The sequence below is a fragment of the Condylostylus longicornis genome, unplaced genomic scaffold (genome assembly GCF_029603195.1).
Source record: "Condylostylus longicornis isolate FDR11 unplaced genomic scaffold, ASM2960319v2 ptg000135l, whole genome shotgun sequence".
NCBI classification, from domain to species: Eukaryota; Metazoa; Arthropoda; class Insecta; order Diptera; family Dolichopodidae; genus Condylostylus; species Condylostylus longicornis.
In genome coordinates this window covers 4,206,039-4,223,245 of record NW_026578103.1, presented here as the reverse complement: position 1 = coordinate 4,223,245, position 17,207 = coordinate 4,206,039, and the positions used below count along the sequence as shown (strand labels likewise).

Sequence of the window (17,207 nt, the reverse complement as noted above, 5' to 3'; positions counted from 1 at the left end):
ATATGAATATACAATATATTATATGTGTTCAAATTAAAAATTCATGTTTAAATATTTTATTAAGAAAAAAGAAAAATAATTCTCTGTACAACTGTGCAAGACGTGTTAATGGAAATTGTGTTTATTAAGTTGTTAAAATTCTATTTTATTAATTTTTATATTTTTTCTATGAAATTTCATTTCATTACGTATTTTTATTCACTTACAATTTATGCATACATTTAAATATTTTATGAAGAAATAAATTACTATATTATATAGGAACTGAACACACCTGTATGTTTGCTTAAGATTGATGTAAATTTAACATATTTGATGAAGACGACAATTTACTTTTTATAATTTATGCTTTATAGTTTGGTGTTATTTTACTGTTGACCGTAATATAAAGATCAACATTTCTTTTTTAATTTTATTTCAAAACCATTTTGAATATGTAGGAATACTTGTTATGATATTATGTAAATATACATATATGCATATGTATATATGTATATGATAGTAAAAATTTTTCACATTACAGGACAATATTTATATATAAAAATATAATAAAGAGAATTTTATAAAAGTTATCCATATAAAGTCCTTTTTAGTTAAATGGTTATAAAAGTGAGAATTTATGATTGCAATAATATGAGTTAATATTAATTGAGGTGTTCTTTTGCTTTTATACATGAAAAAAAAAAGTATATATATATATATGTATGTATATGGAATCCTTTTAAAATAAAAAAAAATTAAAGCAGATAGAAAAATTAAATTGAGTTTCATTTTAAAAAGTGAAATAAATTTTTTTGAATAAAATTAAAACGATTTATTAGGGTTTGCATATCAGTAAAAGAGAAAATTTTGATGTGTGTTGCGGTTCTATGATTTATATATGTACATATATGCTATAATATGCAAATGGAAATGGTTAAAGGATTGTAATATTTTATTATAAAACAAATTAAATTTTGACAAAAACTCATAAAATGGTTCATATGTGTAGTTTATAAAATATTATTTTATGTAGATATAGATAGATAAAATACAATAGACTTAAAGTAGTATAATGTAAACAGTGAACTATAAAAATTTGAATGAAGTTTGTTTGAGAAGATTATTCAGATTAGAGCAACAAGTTATTCTTTATGGTGCCTAAAATAAACTTGGTATAAGTAATTGGATGTTAGCAAATTGATTTAATTTTGAAGTAACAATTCAGTTGTCATTGAAATCATGAAGATAATTTCTAACTAAAAGACTTTTTTTTCTTAAAATGTTAAAATGGTACAAACGTTTGAAATTAATTAAAATTCAAAAATATTTTAATATTGAACAGAACAATAAAAGTTTCTTATACTTCTTATAAACCAGACATGTTTTCAATTTTTAATTAACAAACTGCAAATCTTATGGAAAATATTACTTTAACAAGTTTATAATTTTTATCAAGTTAGAAATATGCTTCTCTTTAGTTACCAGTTATTACTAATTATTTCAATATTTAGTGAAATATTAAATTTTTCTCGTATAGCGGAACTCAAATCAAAATTGTTATACTCAATATCGTAAGCAATTGTTTTAGTTTTGTTTTTTAAGTAAAGCTTAGTGTTGCTATTTTGACTGCTAGTCTCTTTCTTTAAAACTTGATGACGAAATTTCATTCAACTCTTACTTACACCATTATAAAAGCGAACAAAAAAAGATATTATCAATATTAGTTAATAAATCATAAAATATACAAGAATTTAGGCAAGCACTAATGAAATTATTTGAGCCTTGCTTTTATATTGTGGCTAAAAATTTAGATAACAAAATCATTTATTTTTCTCATCAATTCTAACACTAAAGAAGTACTAATACTTTACTAATAAAATTGCAAGAAAATTGAAAAATGGAAGTTGAATTTAATTAAATATTTTATTGAAATTTGAAAGTGCTTCTTTGCTATGCTAATTCTGCAAGAAACATGGAAACTGTTTTATTATTCAAGCTAAAAGCCGTCATTTTACACAAAAAAAAAATAAGAAGGTTTCAAAATAAAATAAAAAAAAAACAAAAAAACGAATAACAAGCAGTAAAAGGGATTGTCATCCTTGACACATTTAAGTTGGTCTTTGTGTTATACCTATTAAGATGGTTTAATTTAAGTTTTCCGGATATTTGTTACACAGATTTATATATATACAGGATGATTCAGAAAGGTATACAAGAACATATACCATTGGTTAGAGGATCGAAAATGGGTAAAACATTTGTTCTGGACAGAGTACCAAATCTCAAAGGCTTCAGAATCTTCCAGGGGTTTTACCGAATTTCAACGAAATTATTATTTATTCAAGTTTTTTTGTTTTATTTTTTTCGTTTTTTCTAACTATATAATTTTGTAAGAAATTTTTGTAAAAGTTGAAGATTTTTTTATAGAATTTTGCACAGCCGTTTAAGCTTTAATTTAAGCATTAAAAAATGTTTTATGGTATAGAAGATATGGCACAGAAACCACAAATATTGTAAGCCAAAAATTTAATTAAAATCAAACCAGATGTTGACAAAACTAAAATTAAATTCAATTTACGAGTAATATTCTTTTATCACAAATTTGGAAAAATACGAATTTAACAAATTTCTCAAAACGAATACCAAATTCTCCTATGAAAGTCACCTAATTCGGGAAAAATTTAAGTTTTCTTCTTTCAAATCTGTTTCTATTCAATCGCATGTTTAATTGCTTTACTCATCATTCCTCTTTAGTTGTATCACCCGTTTACCAATTTTTTGAAAAATATGTTGAAAATTTATTAATCCCCTTAAATTATTTATAATTATTTATTAACTTCACAATATTAATAACATATCATTTACAAACTCCATTTTGTGTGAAAAAATTAATTTTCCTATTAAAAAAAAATTTTTTCTAATAAAATAAATATCTAGTAAATAAATTTTATATGGGCATGTCTTCAAAAATTCGCTTCAGCTCGATAATTTTAATAACTTCAGATGCCAAATGGTGCCTAGATTCCGAAAATGATTTTTTAAAATTTTTAAATTGCACCCAATGTGAGAAAAATGCATTTAAAAATTTCAAACCATATAGGTACCATTTCTTATAAAATTTGGCAAAAATTAAAAACTTATAATTTTTTTTACCAAGAAAAGTTTCGAAAAAAAATTTTTGATTACTAGATTTTTTTCTGTTTTTCCTAATATACAAAATTCTAGTTTTTCTTTTCAAAAATTTCAAATTTTTGAAAATCAATTTTTGTTTTTCAAATTAAAAGTTTTTATAAGATTTGTTTCAATTTTGTTATTATTTGTTGTATTTCGATAATTCAATGTTTTCCTTGAAAGAATTATTAAGATTTTTACAAATAACGTGATGTTCATCCAAAACAACACTCTCATAATCCAAAATTAATGATAGTTGATAATTACAGCGCTTAAAATAAGTAAAAATAAAAAATATTGAAAAATAGGGGCTTCAAAATCTTAACATGGAAATGGTTTTTGTTCTAAATTTGCTGTACCATAAAAATTTTTTTAGTGTTTGAGGACTTAAATTCAAGCTTAAGTATCTGAACACAAGTCTATAAAAAAATTTCTTACATAAATTATCTAGTTAGAAAAAACGGAAAAAATAAAACAAAGGAAAATTTGATTTTGCTTAAAGTTCGAATGCCTCGTATTCCGAAGATACATAAAATACGGTACGACTATTCTAACGAATAGTATATGTTGTTGTATACCTTTTAGTATCCCCAGTATGTAACATAAATGGACATAAATGGAATGTACTTTTATGAGTTCAAAGTATTTACAGTTCAAATGCAAAATTTGCAAAATTGAATTGGGCTCAAGTTGGGATATGTTATAGCTTTTTTATCGTTTAAATTTAATGGTCCATACATATTAATATATATATGTACGAATATAAATATATTAAAATCTTTTTTAAAAGAAAAAAGTAAATTATTATGCCGACTATGTTGCATTGATGATGGAAAATTTCTTTTCAATTGAAACCTAAAAATTTCAAGTGAAAAGTCCATTATGAACAGCAACACTCATCAGAACAAAAGATGTTATAAGTTAAAAGATGCCAGATCCCGAGTTCAAAATAAAGCACCAAACTGAAACAATCAAAAATAAAAACGAAGAAAACAAAAGAAAAATGAAGAATAAGAGAATTTCGAAGCCAAATTCACCTTAAACATGCGAAAAAAAGAACAAGAAAAAAAAGAGTACTTAAAGCAAACCAAACTCCTTTGATAATAAAGTTCCAAATAATAAAAGTAGGAATATTGAATGTCAGTAAAATTCTTTTGAAAAATAAAACCAAAAAAAAAAACAATTTACGAAAAAATGGCATTATAAAAAAAATGGTAATTGTAAAAGGTACACAAGTAAAGTGTTCTATCAGCAATAGTTGTTTTTCTCGAGGAAAAGGAAAGGCGAAAAGTTAATACCGAAATTGAAAGATTTTAAGAATTGATAAGTCATTGTTAAAAATTAAATGTGAAAAAAAATTAAGAAAAAAATTTCAAGCTTTAAAAAGAATTTATAAAAGGAAAACAAAAACGGAAATAACAGGAAAACGACGTTATGGTTTTGTATGAGGCGCTATGAGACGAGAATAAAAACAAAAAAGGAATATGTGCGCTTTTATCCTTATTACTTTTTTTGATCAGATACACATGTTTTGTATGAAAACCTTATATATGAAAACTTAAAATATCCTAAAGCTGATAAATATGAAAGCACTGCCACTTAATTTTATCTCATAAAAGTCAAACATCAAAGGATATTTGCATTATTTTAAAGTACTTCAACATCACGTGTTTTTCTTATTTCAGTTTTCCTTTTGCTTTTTATTGAAATATAAAAGTACTTATGGTACTTACATATCGTTTACATTAAGTACATTTATTTTTTATGCATACTTACATGTATCTTTGGATTAACGAATGTGTGTATTTTTTACATACATTTGATACTGGAAATTTCGAATACTTTGATATTGTGACTTTCGATTTTTACCTGTTTTTTTAAACATCACGATTGGCTGTAATATTTGAAATGATTTCGAAGTAATATTTGAATTCATTTAAGATTTATAAAATTTCTTCAGTTGAGGCGAGTCTTATTTGTACTTAATCAAATTTTTTTCTTTTCAAAATATTAAATATTGGACAAATAATATAGTTTATATAATTAGAATCTCATACTACTATATGCTATTTTAAAAGATTATAATCCGATTATTTAATAAAAACATTAAACTACGTCTGACCTCCATATAAAAATTTGTTAAAATTTCATTGTTTCTATAAAGTAAGCAATTAAAGGTGACAATTTACTTGCTGTTACTTTTGTATTAAAAATGTTAAAAATTAATTTTTAAAATGATTCATCTTGCATTTAGTAACAGTGTGCAAGTGAAGGCTTTGAAAATTTTCGTGTTCGATTTAAAGAGTGGTTGTATATGTATACATAATGTATTGAGTTGCAACATTTAAGTATAAATTACAAATATAAATATATGTAAGAATTAATCAAAGATCACACCGAAATGTACATATGTGAACAATTTATTAAATATATGTGTTCATAATGTTTTATATACGAGTACATTATGTACATGAATTTTAATATAAATATTTTCAATGCATACATACAAACTTTGTTTTATATTATTATTGCTATTAAGACTAACGGTAATGACTTGATGATATACTCTAATATCCTTGTGAATAATTTTTATCTTGTCTTTACTTAATATTCTTTTTTCTTATCTGCGAAATTTAGAATTTTTAACCAAAGCAAGTGAAAATTTTCCATAGTATTTACGTAAATATCATACATGTATGTGAAAAACTTGAAATGGAATAAAATGAGAACAACATAGTTAAAATATAATATTAAGACATAAGTATATCAATTGACGCAAAGTATGTATTAACACTTATTTCATATTTACAAAAAAAGAAGCAAACAATAATTCCCCAGTTGCAGTGTGTGAGGATCACAAGTGATTAAGTGAAATAATTCTCTTTATGTCTTTAAAGGGACTCGTATATATAATAATGATTATTCGTAAGTTGTGTCGAGTGTTAATAAATATAGGATTATTAACTTCATCTTTAATATAATGTAAATAATATTGCATTATTTATTATCTGTTGAGAGCAACTGAAAAGCAAGAAGATGTATTTTTGATCTAATTAAATACTTGAAAATTATAATATGAAAATTAAAATTTTTTAAAATATGAGCAAAATGTCAACAGGAATAAATAGTAAATTTTTTAATAGGGCAAGTGTAAGAATTTTAATTGATCTTTTTTCTTGAAAAGTATTTCGCTTAACAATTTTATGTTATACATGTTATCAAAGTTTATTGTTAATATTTTGTTGTAAAGTTTTTATTAATAAAAAGTAATATGGGAGAAGAGGATTGGCTTGATTGGATTAACTTTAAAAATTAAATCTTCCTCTTTTAGGAATTAATTCTGGAAACTATTGATACGAGTACAATATCTTATTAAAGCATAATATTTTGATTCACAGATATGAACGTAAGAAGATTCAATTTATCATGCTTAAAACTGTGGTTTTTTAACTTTTAAACTTTGGTCTGGGGAACATTTAGCCTGTTTACCATGCGTAGTGGATATGCGAAATAAAAATAAATCTGTGAAAGCATATATATGCACCATTGTTATGAATGTCATGTAAATAATCCCAAAAATAGTAATTGTAAAGTAATATATAATTTTCAGCAGCAAAGAAATTAATAAACATATTTCTTTGAATTTCTATATATAAATATTGTAAAAACATTTATTCGAAAACCTAGGAAAAGCATTACAACGATGTAGTGTACCAAAAGCTTTGCCATTGAAGTAAAAACTTATTGATACCAAAACTTTTCATGTGTAAATAATTTTTGAAGATACCCAGACTATTAAGTTTAATTAAAAAAAATATATTAGATTAAGAAATTAAGAATATTGTGTTAAAATTGTATTGTTTTTAAAAAATATAAATGAAAATTGCATATATTCTTTGCCTGCAACAAAAAAAACTGGTAAAATAAATTTATTATTGTACTTTCAAGTGAAAAGTAATCAATATCAGAGATACAGAAGAAGAGCGACTTTTGAACTAGATATTTGTCTAATTACGGCTCCTGAAATTCAAAGATGTGTTATTGACCAGAATACAGGGTGGCTATCTAGTGTTTATACGTTACGTTCATATAGACATTGTTCCAGTTTTATGAATCCAAATAAATTAATGATGTTTAGAAAAACTAAAGTTGAAACATTTTTTTTAATAGATCTTTATCGTTTTATTGAAATTTTTGCTTTTAATTAGATCACTTTTATTTTTACTTTTGATTTCTAATTAACACAACTAAAAATGGAATAAAATAACCGGATCTTAACTTTTGAAAATTAATAATTTAAAAAAAAATTTCATTAATTAATTTTTATTAATTTTGACAATATAAAAAAGAAAAACCAAAATTAAAGATTTTTACTGGTATAAATATTTAAATAATAAATTATGGTGTTCTTATTCGAGAGGCTATATATCTACAACATCTTAGGACACATAAGAGTTTATTAATAAGAATATATTCTAAATATCCAAATATATATACATATGTATGTGTATATACCATCATATATATATGTATATATATTTATTACAAAAATAATTATTATTAAATAGCTACAAATTCTATAATATCTTATAATTACATCTAAATTAATGCAAAAAAGGGAACAAAATTGTATAGGAATTGTTTTTTTTTTCGAAAACGAAATACAAATATTACATAATTATGTTTGATTGAATGCCTGTATATATTTTTTATTTTTATATAGGAAATTTATATACTTATATAAATATAACATTAAAAAAAAGACACTAAAAATTACAATAAAAAAATAAAAAAGAAAATTAAAAGAAATATTCTACATAAATGTTTTCATTTTTTAGCCATCCTTTGTAGTCTATCCTTAAGGCCGCCTGGTTTTAATTTAGGTCTCGAAGAATTTGTTGCGCTCTGGGTATTTTGAACCTTTTGCTGTGATTTCACTTTTTTTATTCTGAAAAAATTAAAATTGGTTTTGTTTTAATATAATATAAAAGTATGATAAAGATAATTAATTTAATAGCAATTTAATAGTAATCTCAAAATAAATATCATAAACGAAATTAATTATATTTATTAAATAATTTATTAGTGTAATAGGTAGCTTGTGTCATAAAACGTGAAAAAGCATATAAGTTTAAAAACTCTTTCATACTGCCATGCATACTTCATTCCAGTCCTTGTTTCATAAATCCCTATTCATGTGTTCCAAATAAAATAGCTTTTACTTCTGTATATTATGGCAGTCTTAAAATGATGTGGATTTTAAATTGTTTAATTTTTTTTTTTCGAAAAATTATTTTTGAATGCGAATTTTAGTTTTGTTTACATTTGGGCTATATATTTAATTAATTTTCGAATATTGAGACATAATTTTCATATGTTTTTGTTTTTTACAAAATTAAAACTTGAATGGTAATTTTAAAATTCGAAATAAGTATGACAAGCACATCGCCATCAAATGTGAAGTTAAAATATGCTACTATTCGGGTAACTTTTAATTTTAATGTACAATTATTTTAATTATGTTTTAAAATTAAAAAATTGCATACATTTTAAGTTGAATATTAAACGCAACTAATTTCTAGGCTATTAATAATTAAATTATTTTTTTTATTTAAACTTAATGGCCTCGCATACCACTGGGAAATATTTTTTGTACCGAATAATTCATAAAATTTATTTTGCATAAGATAGATAATAAAATTTGACTTTTTTTAAATTAAATTATGAATTTCGTAAAATTATTGAAATTTTTAAGAAATTGCACAAAGTTAAATTATTTAACTGCAACTATATACTGCAAAACAATAATTTTTAAAAGCAATGCTGCAAAAACATAAAGTGATGAATATGCATTATATTTTAAATTATTCTATAATATCCAAACAATTTATGGAATTATGAGCACGACTCTTAATAATTTCGCTATAATACTTATGAACTATTCACTATACCTACATTAGGTTTATGGAAAGACCTTATAACTTTAGAGTAATTATTTTCTTTCGAATAAATGTAAATGACTGGATGGGTGTTTCAATTAAAATTGAAATATCGGAAAAATTTATTTTCTATTTAAAGTTATCCTGCAGTTATAATTGTACTATTACCTTATATTTGTACTACGATGGCTATTACTTGATCATAGTAAAAAGTCCGGTACAGAAATTTGAAATTAAAAACTATAATGGTTTTGAAATATGTTTTTATTTCTAACATTAATAATAATAAATTATCGATTATTAAGTATAATGTTACGAGTATGTTGTTTTTGTTTTTATGTTATGTTAACAGTTACAAGAAACTTAAATTATTTTTGTGAGTGAATACACATGCTGTAACTTCTGTAAATAATTTGATAAACTTTTACTTTATCTAGTCTGTAAGGATTAGTAAATGAAAATAACAAAATATTATTATTGATTTAGTATAATTAAATATCCTTTTACCTATATAGAATTGTAAAGTTAATTTTAATGAGTAATGAAAATTTTCTACAATATGAAATTAAACTAACAAGATTAGTTGAAACTCAGATACGATAGTGGAGCTAAGTGAAAGCGTAAACAAAATTAGATAATAATTTTTTATAGTTTTTAGAAATTACAAGTCCGAAATATTTGTCTTCTATAGTTAAATTTTGGTTTCATTTCAATTTGCAGATATTTATTTATTGTAAATTACCTTTATTTTAATGTACTTTCCGTAATTATTGGTTTTATAATAATTGACTATATTTTTATTAACTGATTTCACTCTTTTAAGTAAGAACAAACATCAAAATTATTATACCATAAATTTTTCTCATAGACTTATTTTATAAAGCAAACAATAAAGTTAAACTAATAAAGGATAATGAGCTGGAATATTCAATTTTCAATAATATGTAATTAATATTCAACAGCTTATGTGGTTGCATTAGTATTCTCCCCCCAAATAGGTATTAGATTTTGAAATTATTTTAAAATAATAAAAAGAGAAAACAACAAAACCAATAATTGACGAATTTCAGTTGCAAATTAGCTTGGATAAACTATTTAGTTATGTAAATTAAAATTATACACTTATTTTAATACAAGTTTAACCTAAATAATATACTATAATTTATTATAAGTGTTGATAATTTTAATTTCAATTTATAATACGCTTAATTTGAGTTAAATGCGATTGATGTCCTCTTAATACTTTTCATGCATTTTAAAAATTCAAGTTATTATTAAGTAATATCAATATTTTTATGTAAATTTTTATTAATTGTGTTCGTATTCAAGATTTTGGATGGGTGTTAGTTGAATCGAGCATAACTGTTTGAATTAAACTTAGGACAAGTAAGCATATATGGGTTCAATTCAAATTTTATACATTTCATTCTATTATTTTTTATGTATTTCATCTCCAACCATTTTATTAAGACAGTCATTCTCTTAATTCTATTAAGACTACCGAGGTTTAGTATTAAATTTAAAGTCACACCACATAAAAATTTATTGGGAATAAAATAACCAAACCTTAATTAAGTTTATTAAATTTGTAAGAATTAACAAAAATTATTAAACTAAACATTTAAATACAAAATATGATTATTTTAGTATGCTCTTATTACACTGCACAACTATGTACTCGTATGCATAATTTTTTTATTTTTGTGTTTTCAATTTCAAAATAAAAATAATTAGGAAAGAAAACTAATTTTCAAATTGAAACAAAAAACTAATGTGAAACCATCAATTCAAAAATAATTGGATATTAATAATATAAACATTAAAATAATTAGAATTTCAATAGAAAAATATTAAAAAAAGTTAATGATAATAGTATTTTTGGTAAAACTCAGATTATGCTTTTTTTATAAACAAACTCAATCAATGAACTAATGATTTAATTTGCATAATTCTATTTACTAAATATACAAATAATTAAAAATTATAATAATCAACAGTTGTTAAATAATTATACAATTTCTAATCTTTGCAATACTGAGATGTATCAAAGTATATAATTGGTAATGTGATATTAAAAACTAATTGACTGAATGATAATATATTATTATAACATGGATTTTGAGTTTATATGTATGTACATTATTTAGCTGTAAGCTCTTAATTGTAACAGCTTATGCTTGATAGTTTTATGCAAAAATTACAGTAAATTACAGTACACAATAGTTGATATTCAAAATTAAATGTTTTATTTATTGAAACATAGACACATAGGTTATACTCTACTTACAATTCATTCGTTAGCATTGTAATTTCTTTTTTCCAAATATCCTTGAAATCATTCGAAAAATTGGTCCAATATTCAAAGAATTGAGCTGGTGTACATTGTTGCAATTCTCCCGATTTCGGTATAAAATGATAAAATGTCATCGTTTTCACGAAACTTTCTCTGCTTTCCTCCAATTTGCTTAATTGCTTTTCAATTTTTTTATCACCTATCTCAATAAAATCTTCCATTTTCTTTTTGAAAGGTTGAATATTTTCTTCGTTTGAAGAGGCAATCACTTTTTCTGTTGTGTTCTGGCATACTATTAAGGATAGATAACAAATCAAATGGACAATAAAAATAAATTTCAAAAAAAATATTTAGGTAAGCAATAAAAAACTTTTGAGCCTACTTCTTAATTTTTTCTGAAGATCCATTATCTGCAATTTTATTTCATCAAAATCAACTGCAGCAGCTCTTTCAACATCACTTGGTTCCGGTATTGGTAATCCAATTTCAATCAAAGGTGTACCACTTTTACGTTTTCTTCCGATATAAGTTTTAACAATAAAATGAAGTAATGTGATTTTAGAATCTTTTGATTTGACATCTTTTAATTTTCCTAGTATTTCTAAACCAAATCCATCAGCTTGACCACGGGCTCTGTTACCACCATTCATATAATTGCCAAGTGTTAAAATTATTGAAAAAAGTAATTTTAAATCATCACTATCAGTTAAAAATTCTGAAAGTCGTTTTACAACTTCTAATTTTCGAGAAACTAATGTTGAACCTTTTTGAAAATAAGATTTAGTTAAAATATTATTAACATATTAAAGTATATTTACCTTCATCAAATTCAGCTTGAAAAACAAGACATGAGATTCTTTCCGCTGATGATGATATTTGAGAAATCCTTAATAAAAACTGCTCAGGGGCATCAAGCGGTGTATCACCGTTAGCAGCTTCTTTAATCATTGCCAATTCTTCAGGAGTCGCTTTAATATCCCTTATATGATGAAGTATTTCTAAGCTAACAACTGATGTATCACAATGATATATTGCATGTTCAATTTCTTCTAAATCAAAATGTAAGCTTCTGTAGAATATTCCAACACTTTGCGATCTTTTACTATCTAATATTTTTATTGTTTTAGCTAAATTTGATTTAACGCGTGTTGGTTTATTCTGTGGTACAACTGCTTGACGTGAAAATAAATCGGTGAATTCGTCAATTACAAAATTATCTAAACTAGTCTCATCAATTTCTTGCCATAATTCTTTAGGCTTTTCTTCTTTTATTTCTTCCTCGGGCGAAGAATCAGTTTTCTCTTCTGAAGATTGACCAAGAAATGGTTTTGATGTAACAATTCTTGTCCAATACAATGGCTTCATGGGCTTCGGTGGATTTACAGCATTTTTGCGAAGTGCTGAAATTTCAAAAATAGATGAAAAGATAAATGGTGTAGTCAAAATTACGAATGGATAATTAGTATGCTTAAAAATATGAAATTAATAATTTACACATTTTCGGCAACCTAAAAAATTTCAGAGGTACATAAGTATAATTTGGAAATAATTTTTAAAACATTTTCAAAATGACATAAATCTAATAGAATGCTATAGAGAACAAAATAAATATGTTCCAAGCTTTAAAAAATTTTTATTTCAGAAAATTTAAAATTATGTGCACACAATTGATACGAAAAATTACTGCTAATTGAATGCAACCTCCGAGGATTTATTTGAATGCTACAAGTTAAGATATTGGTAGATGATGGAAAAAATAAAAGTTATAAATTTTGTAACTCTGATCTCACCCCTATGCCAAACTATAGACGGAATTCGAAGATTATACAGTATAGAAGTAAAGTAAAAAAAATAATTATAATAATAAACTTACTATTATTCGCTTGAAACCAAGTTCCACTTGTCGGTGGCATGGGAAATGGTGCCGGTGACGGTGGAGAAGTTGATGAGCCAGTTGAAATAGATTTTTGTAAATTTTGTGGAGATCTAAAAGCAACAGATGCATTCGGTAAATTATGGTTAGCTGATGATGAACTTGCTGTTGAACGCTGATTATTAAAATTAGGTAATGCTGGTGGTGGTGGCGGTGGTATTTTAGGCAATGGAAGTGATAGTGGTGGTAATGGTGGTGCTGGTGGTGGTACTGGTGGTGGTGGTGGCGGGGGTAATGTACATTTAACTGGAGAAATTTTTGGCTCCGGTTCTGCAGTATTAATTTCCTCTTCAGTTGGTGTTGAAGTTTTAAGATCATCATTTATCGCTTCAAACACCTCAATATTATTTGGTGTGGAATCAATTAATTCCTCCTCATTAATTTCTTTATTTGCAATTGGTTGTCTTACCGGTGTAAAATGCTCTTCGAAACTTGTTTGTAGAATTTGATCAATTTTAAGCGGTACACTATTAATAACTTGTATTGCATTATCTTTCAATTCTTCTGATTCTGTAGTTATTTCCGTTATGTTTTCACCACATTTACAACACAATAGTACATTATTATCTACAGTGGTTTCAAGTAAATTTTCTTTTGTTGATGAATTGATACACGTACTAGGTTTTTCTTCATCAGTTTTTGGACTATCGGTATCATTTAAATTTTTCGCGTCATATATTGTTACTTCACTTTCATTTAATAACGCTGATGGTGATTTAGTTGGTGATTGATAGCTAACAATAATACTGCTTGATGGTTTTCGGTCTGGTAATAATGTTTCAACAACTTCGTATACTTCACTCAACGTATTACAATTTAATAGAGACTTTTTTAATTCAAAAACCTTTCGGTCACCACATACTATTATTTTATTATCAAAATTATTTAAATTTGTACTAACATTATTGGCGTTATTGGGACCATTTGATAAAATTCTAATATCTTTTGAAATAATATTATTGTTATTAAGATTGCTTTGATTATTATTAACGTTACCATTGTTATTACAATTATTATTATTATTATTTAAATTATTATTACTATTATCAATATTGTTATTGTTATTACAATTTCCATTGTTATTGTAATTATTCAGTTGTGTAATATCACTAGTTCCTGATATATCTACTTGAACAGATCTTGGATTGATTTTTAATGATGACGTTGGTGTTGTTGAGTGAGGCCATATTATTTCTGCATCTAATCGTCCTGGTGTAACAGGGTTTGATGCTGGTATAGTTTCTCTATGAGTCCATTGATACATTTGATATGGCTTTATAAAACAAAAAAATAAAAAAAAATAAATTCAAAAAACATCCTAATGTTTGTTTTCTATTTAGTAATATAATTTTTATTTTGTGCATTGGTTAATTGTAGTTATTCATATTTATTAAGTTATAATTTCTGGCATAATAGAATGTAATTCAAAATAAAAGTTCTTTTGCAGATAGTGTCCTATATTTAAAAATGACATATCTACGGGACTTCAAGCGGAAATGCAATATCAGATAAACCTTCTTAATTTCCTTATTGTTCTGAAAAAATTTCCTTAAAATTTTTTTGCTTTTGTTTCTTAACAAATTAATATTAAAATTTTATTTCATAAGCAATTATGGCCCAACAGCCCGGACGAAAATTTTTAAAAAACATAAATATATAATATATTTTTAGACTTAATATTTTGTATATAAAATAATGAAATGTTATTTTATAAAAAATATTGCAACAATTTTGAAAAATAAAATGAAAATTAAAATTTTCTTATAAAATAAGAAAATAGGTTCAAAATGGATTAGTCAGGGAATAATATTTACATTTGCACGTACATAAATACATATTTACATTGTGTTTGCATACGTAGCACGATATTTCATAAAAGTTATGTGCAATACAATATTATGCAACAAATTATACTAACAATATATGTAATATTTGTATTGATTTTAAAATTTTTAAGCTTTTTCAATTTGCTTTTACATTATGTAATGGCTAATGGCAAAAAACTGCATTTGGAATTGTAATTATATGTAATATTATTGTGCTTTATTTAGTGTTATAGAAAAAGAAAAATTTAGGAGTTTATCTACAAATGCTTAGTACCAATGATCTATTTTATTAAGATTATGAATCAAACTATTTTAGAGAATATTTAATTTTTTCAATAATTCATTGCAGTGCAACAATAACTTTTTTATAAAGTAAAAATTTACTAGATATCTAAACTTTTCAATAATTTTTTCGGTTATTAAAATGTTAAAATTCTTACAAAATAGTAACTCAAAGTTTGTTTTATAAAACTCTTGGAAAAATTATTTTTCTTGTAGAGTTCTCTGGACTAAAATTTTAATTTATTACAAAAAATTTTAAATTTGAAGAGTACACCTGTACAAACAAATTATATTTAAAAGTGCATAATATGTACAATGTATACATACATACGTTACATACGATATTAAAATTTAAAAAGAAAATGTGTGTTTCTGATCATATTTTTGAAATTCTTTCTAATTTTGATTTCTCGATGTCGATCAATCAATTTCTATTTGATTTACAGAATTTTTATTAATCCCAAATGAAAAATTTGTAAATAATTTTGATAGAATTTCACCTCACTTTTTCTCTTCAATTTTTTTCCTGAATATTTATTACCCTTTTTTTCAAAAATAGTTAGTTAACTAATCCCCTAAGATACGTTTATTTTCACAATTCAAGTATATTTTGAGGAGTATCGATTTTCACAGTATCAATGAAAAAAAAAGCACATAAAAAAATATTTTTTTTTCCTTAAAAATTTTTCAAAAGTTTTTTTAATTTTTTTATTTTTCTTTATTGGTTTGTTGAGAATGTTTTCATTTAATTTTCGGTTTTATTTACGTAATAAGATATTCTGTCTTATGCACATATTATGTATATGTGTGTAAACGTACTTATGTTTGTGTTTCCGTATTATGTAGGTATAAAAATTCACTTTCCATCAGGACACGATAAGGAGCCAACAAAAAAAAAATAAGAGAGTAAAAAAAATTGTCTAAAGATTTTAAATTGAAAAAGTTTTATTTTTGTTCTCAAAATTATTTTTTTTGTGTTTTGTTTTTATAGGAAAACTTTTATTTCTTGTAAATTTAAAAAAAAAAGGTTCAGCTACAGCTTCAGGTTAATTCTTATTAAAAACTCACCTTACTTGCTTATACGTATGTTTTTTTTCGTAACTATATTGCTAACCCTTATGAATTTCTCATTAGATGTGAACGATTTGAAAGTAAAATTGATACCTTTGGTTGAATAGATGTTTTCATATATTAATTTTATTTTCTCTTTTTACTCGTTTGTTACTTAAAAAAAAATTGTTTTTTTACTTATTTTATATTTTACTATTCTTCTGTATGCCATTTTTAAATACTTTATTAATATTTTGTACCGTAAAAAGTAGACTATTAAAATGAAAAATATTGGGATAGTTAAATTTTGTGTTGTTAAAGCAAAAATTATCTAATACACAAATATATTTAATTAATTTAAGCATAATATGTACAACTATAAAGACGTCGAACTTAAATCTTCTTCTAATAAAGTTGATTAAAACCGATTGTTTGTAAAGTACAATTCAAAATACTGCTTTAAAAGACAATCTACCATAATAATTTTATCTACATATATTGAAATTACTGTCATTCATTCCCAAATGTATCAAAAAATTGCATACATTTGGGATGAGCAAAAGAAAAAGAAGCGTTAAGATAACTAAGTTAAGTTAATGATTTAAAGAAAAATAGTTATACTTTTTGATGGCATGGCATTTCCCGTTAGCCCTTTGATTTTTTAAAAATTTCGAAAAAATTTGCAATTTCGAATTTTGAGAGGACATTATCTGGGATCCATCCACTCCCCC

The 17,207-nt window shown here is 24.2% G+C and overlaps 1 protein-coding gene across 6 annotated transcripts in view; it reads right to left on the bottom strand.

The window, feature by feature from the left end:
- Positions 1–7,426: 7,426 nt before the first annotated feature.
- The window catches only part of LOC129615443 (protein cappuccino), a 70,355-nt gene continuing 60,574 nt past the window's right edge, over positions 7,427–17,207 (bottom strand). For 4 of the 6 annotated variants that reach the window (XM_055530653.1, XM_055530655.1, XM_055530654.1 and 1 more), the window contains exons 7-11: positions 13,259–14,591; positions 12,204–12,785; positions 11,768–12,148; positions 11,380–11,677; positions 7,427–8,101 (exon numbers count right to left, since the gene is read on the bottom strand). In XM_055530653.1, the coding sequence (XP_055386628.1) occupies positions 7,981–8,101; positions 11,380–11,677; positions 11,768–12,148; positions 12,204–12,785; positions 13,259–14,591 (2,715 nt within the window). In that variant the 3' untranslated portion in view covers positions 7,427–7,980. Of the gene's footprint in view, positions 8,102–9,338; positions 9,531–11,379; positions 11,678–11,767; positions 12,149–12,203; positions 12,786–13,258; positions 14,592–17,207 lie in introns of those variants that run through there. The other 2 variants (XM_055530658.1, XM_055530657.1) reach the window with 2 other exon arrangements.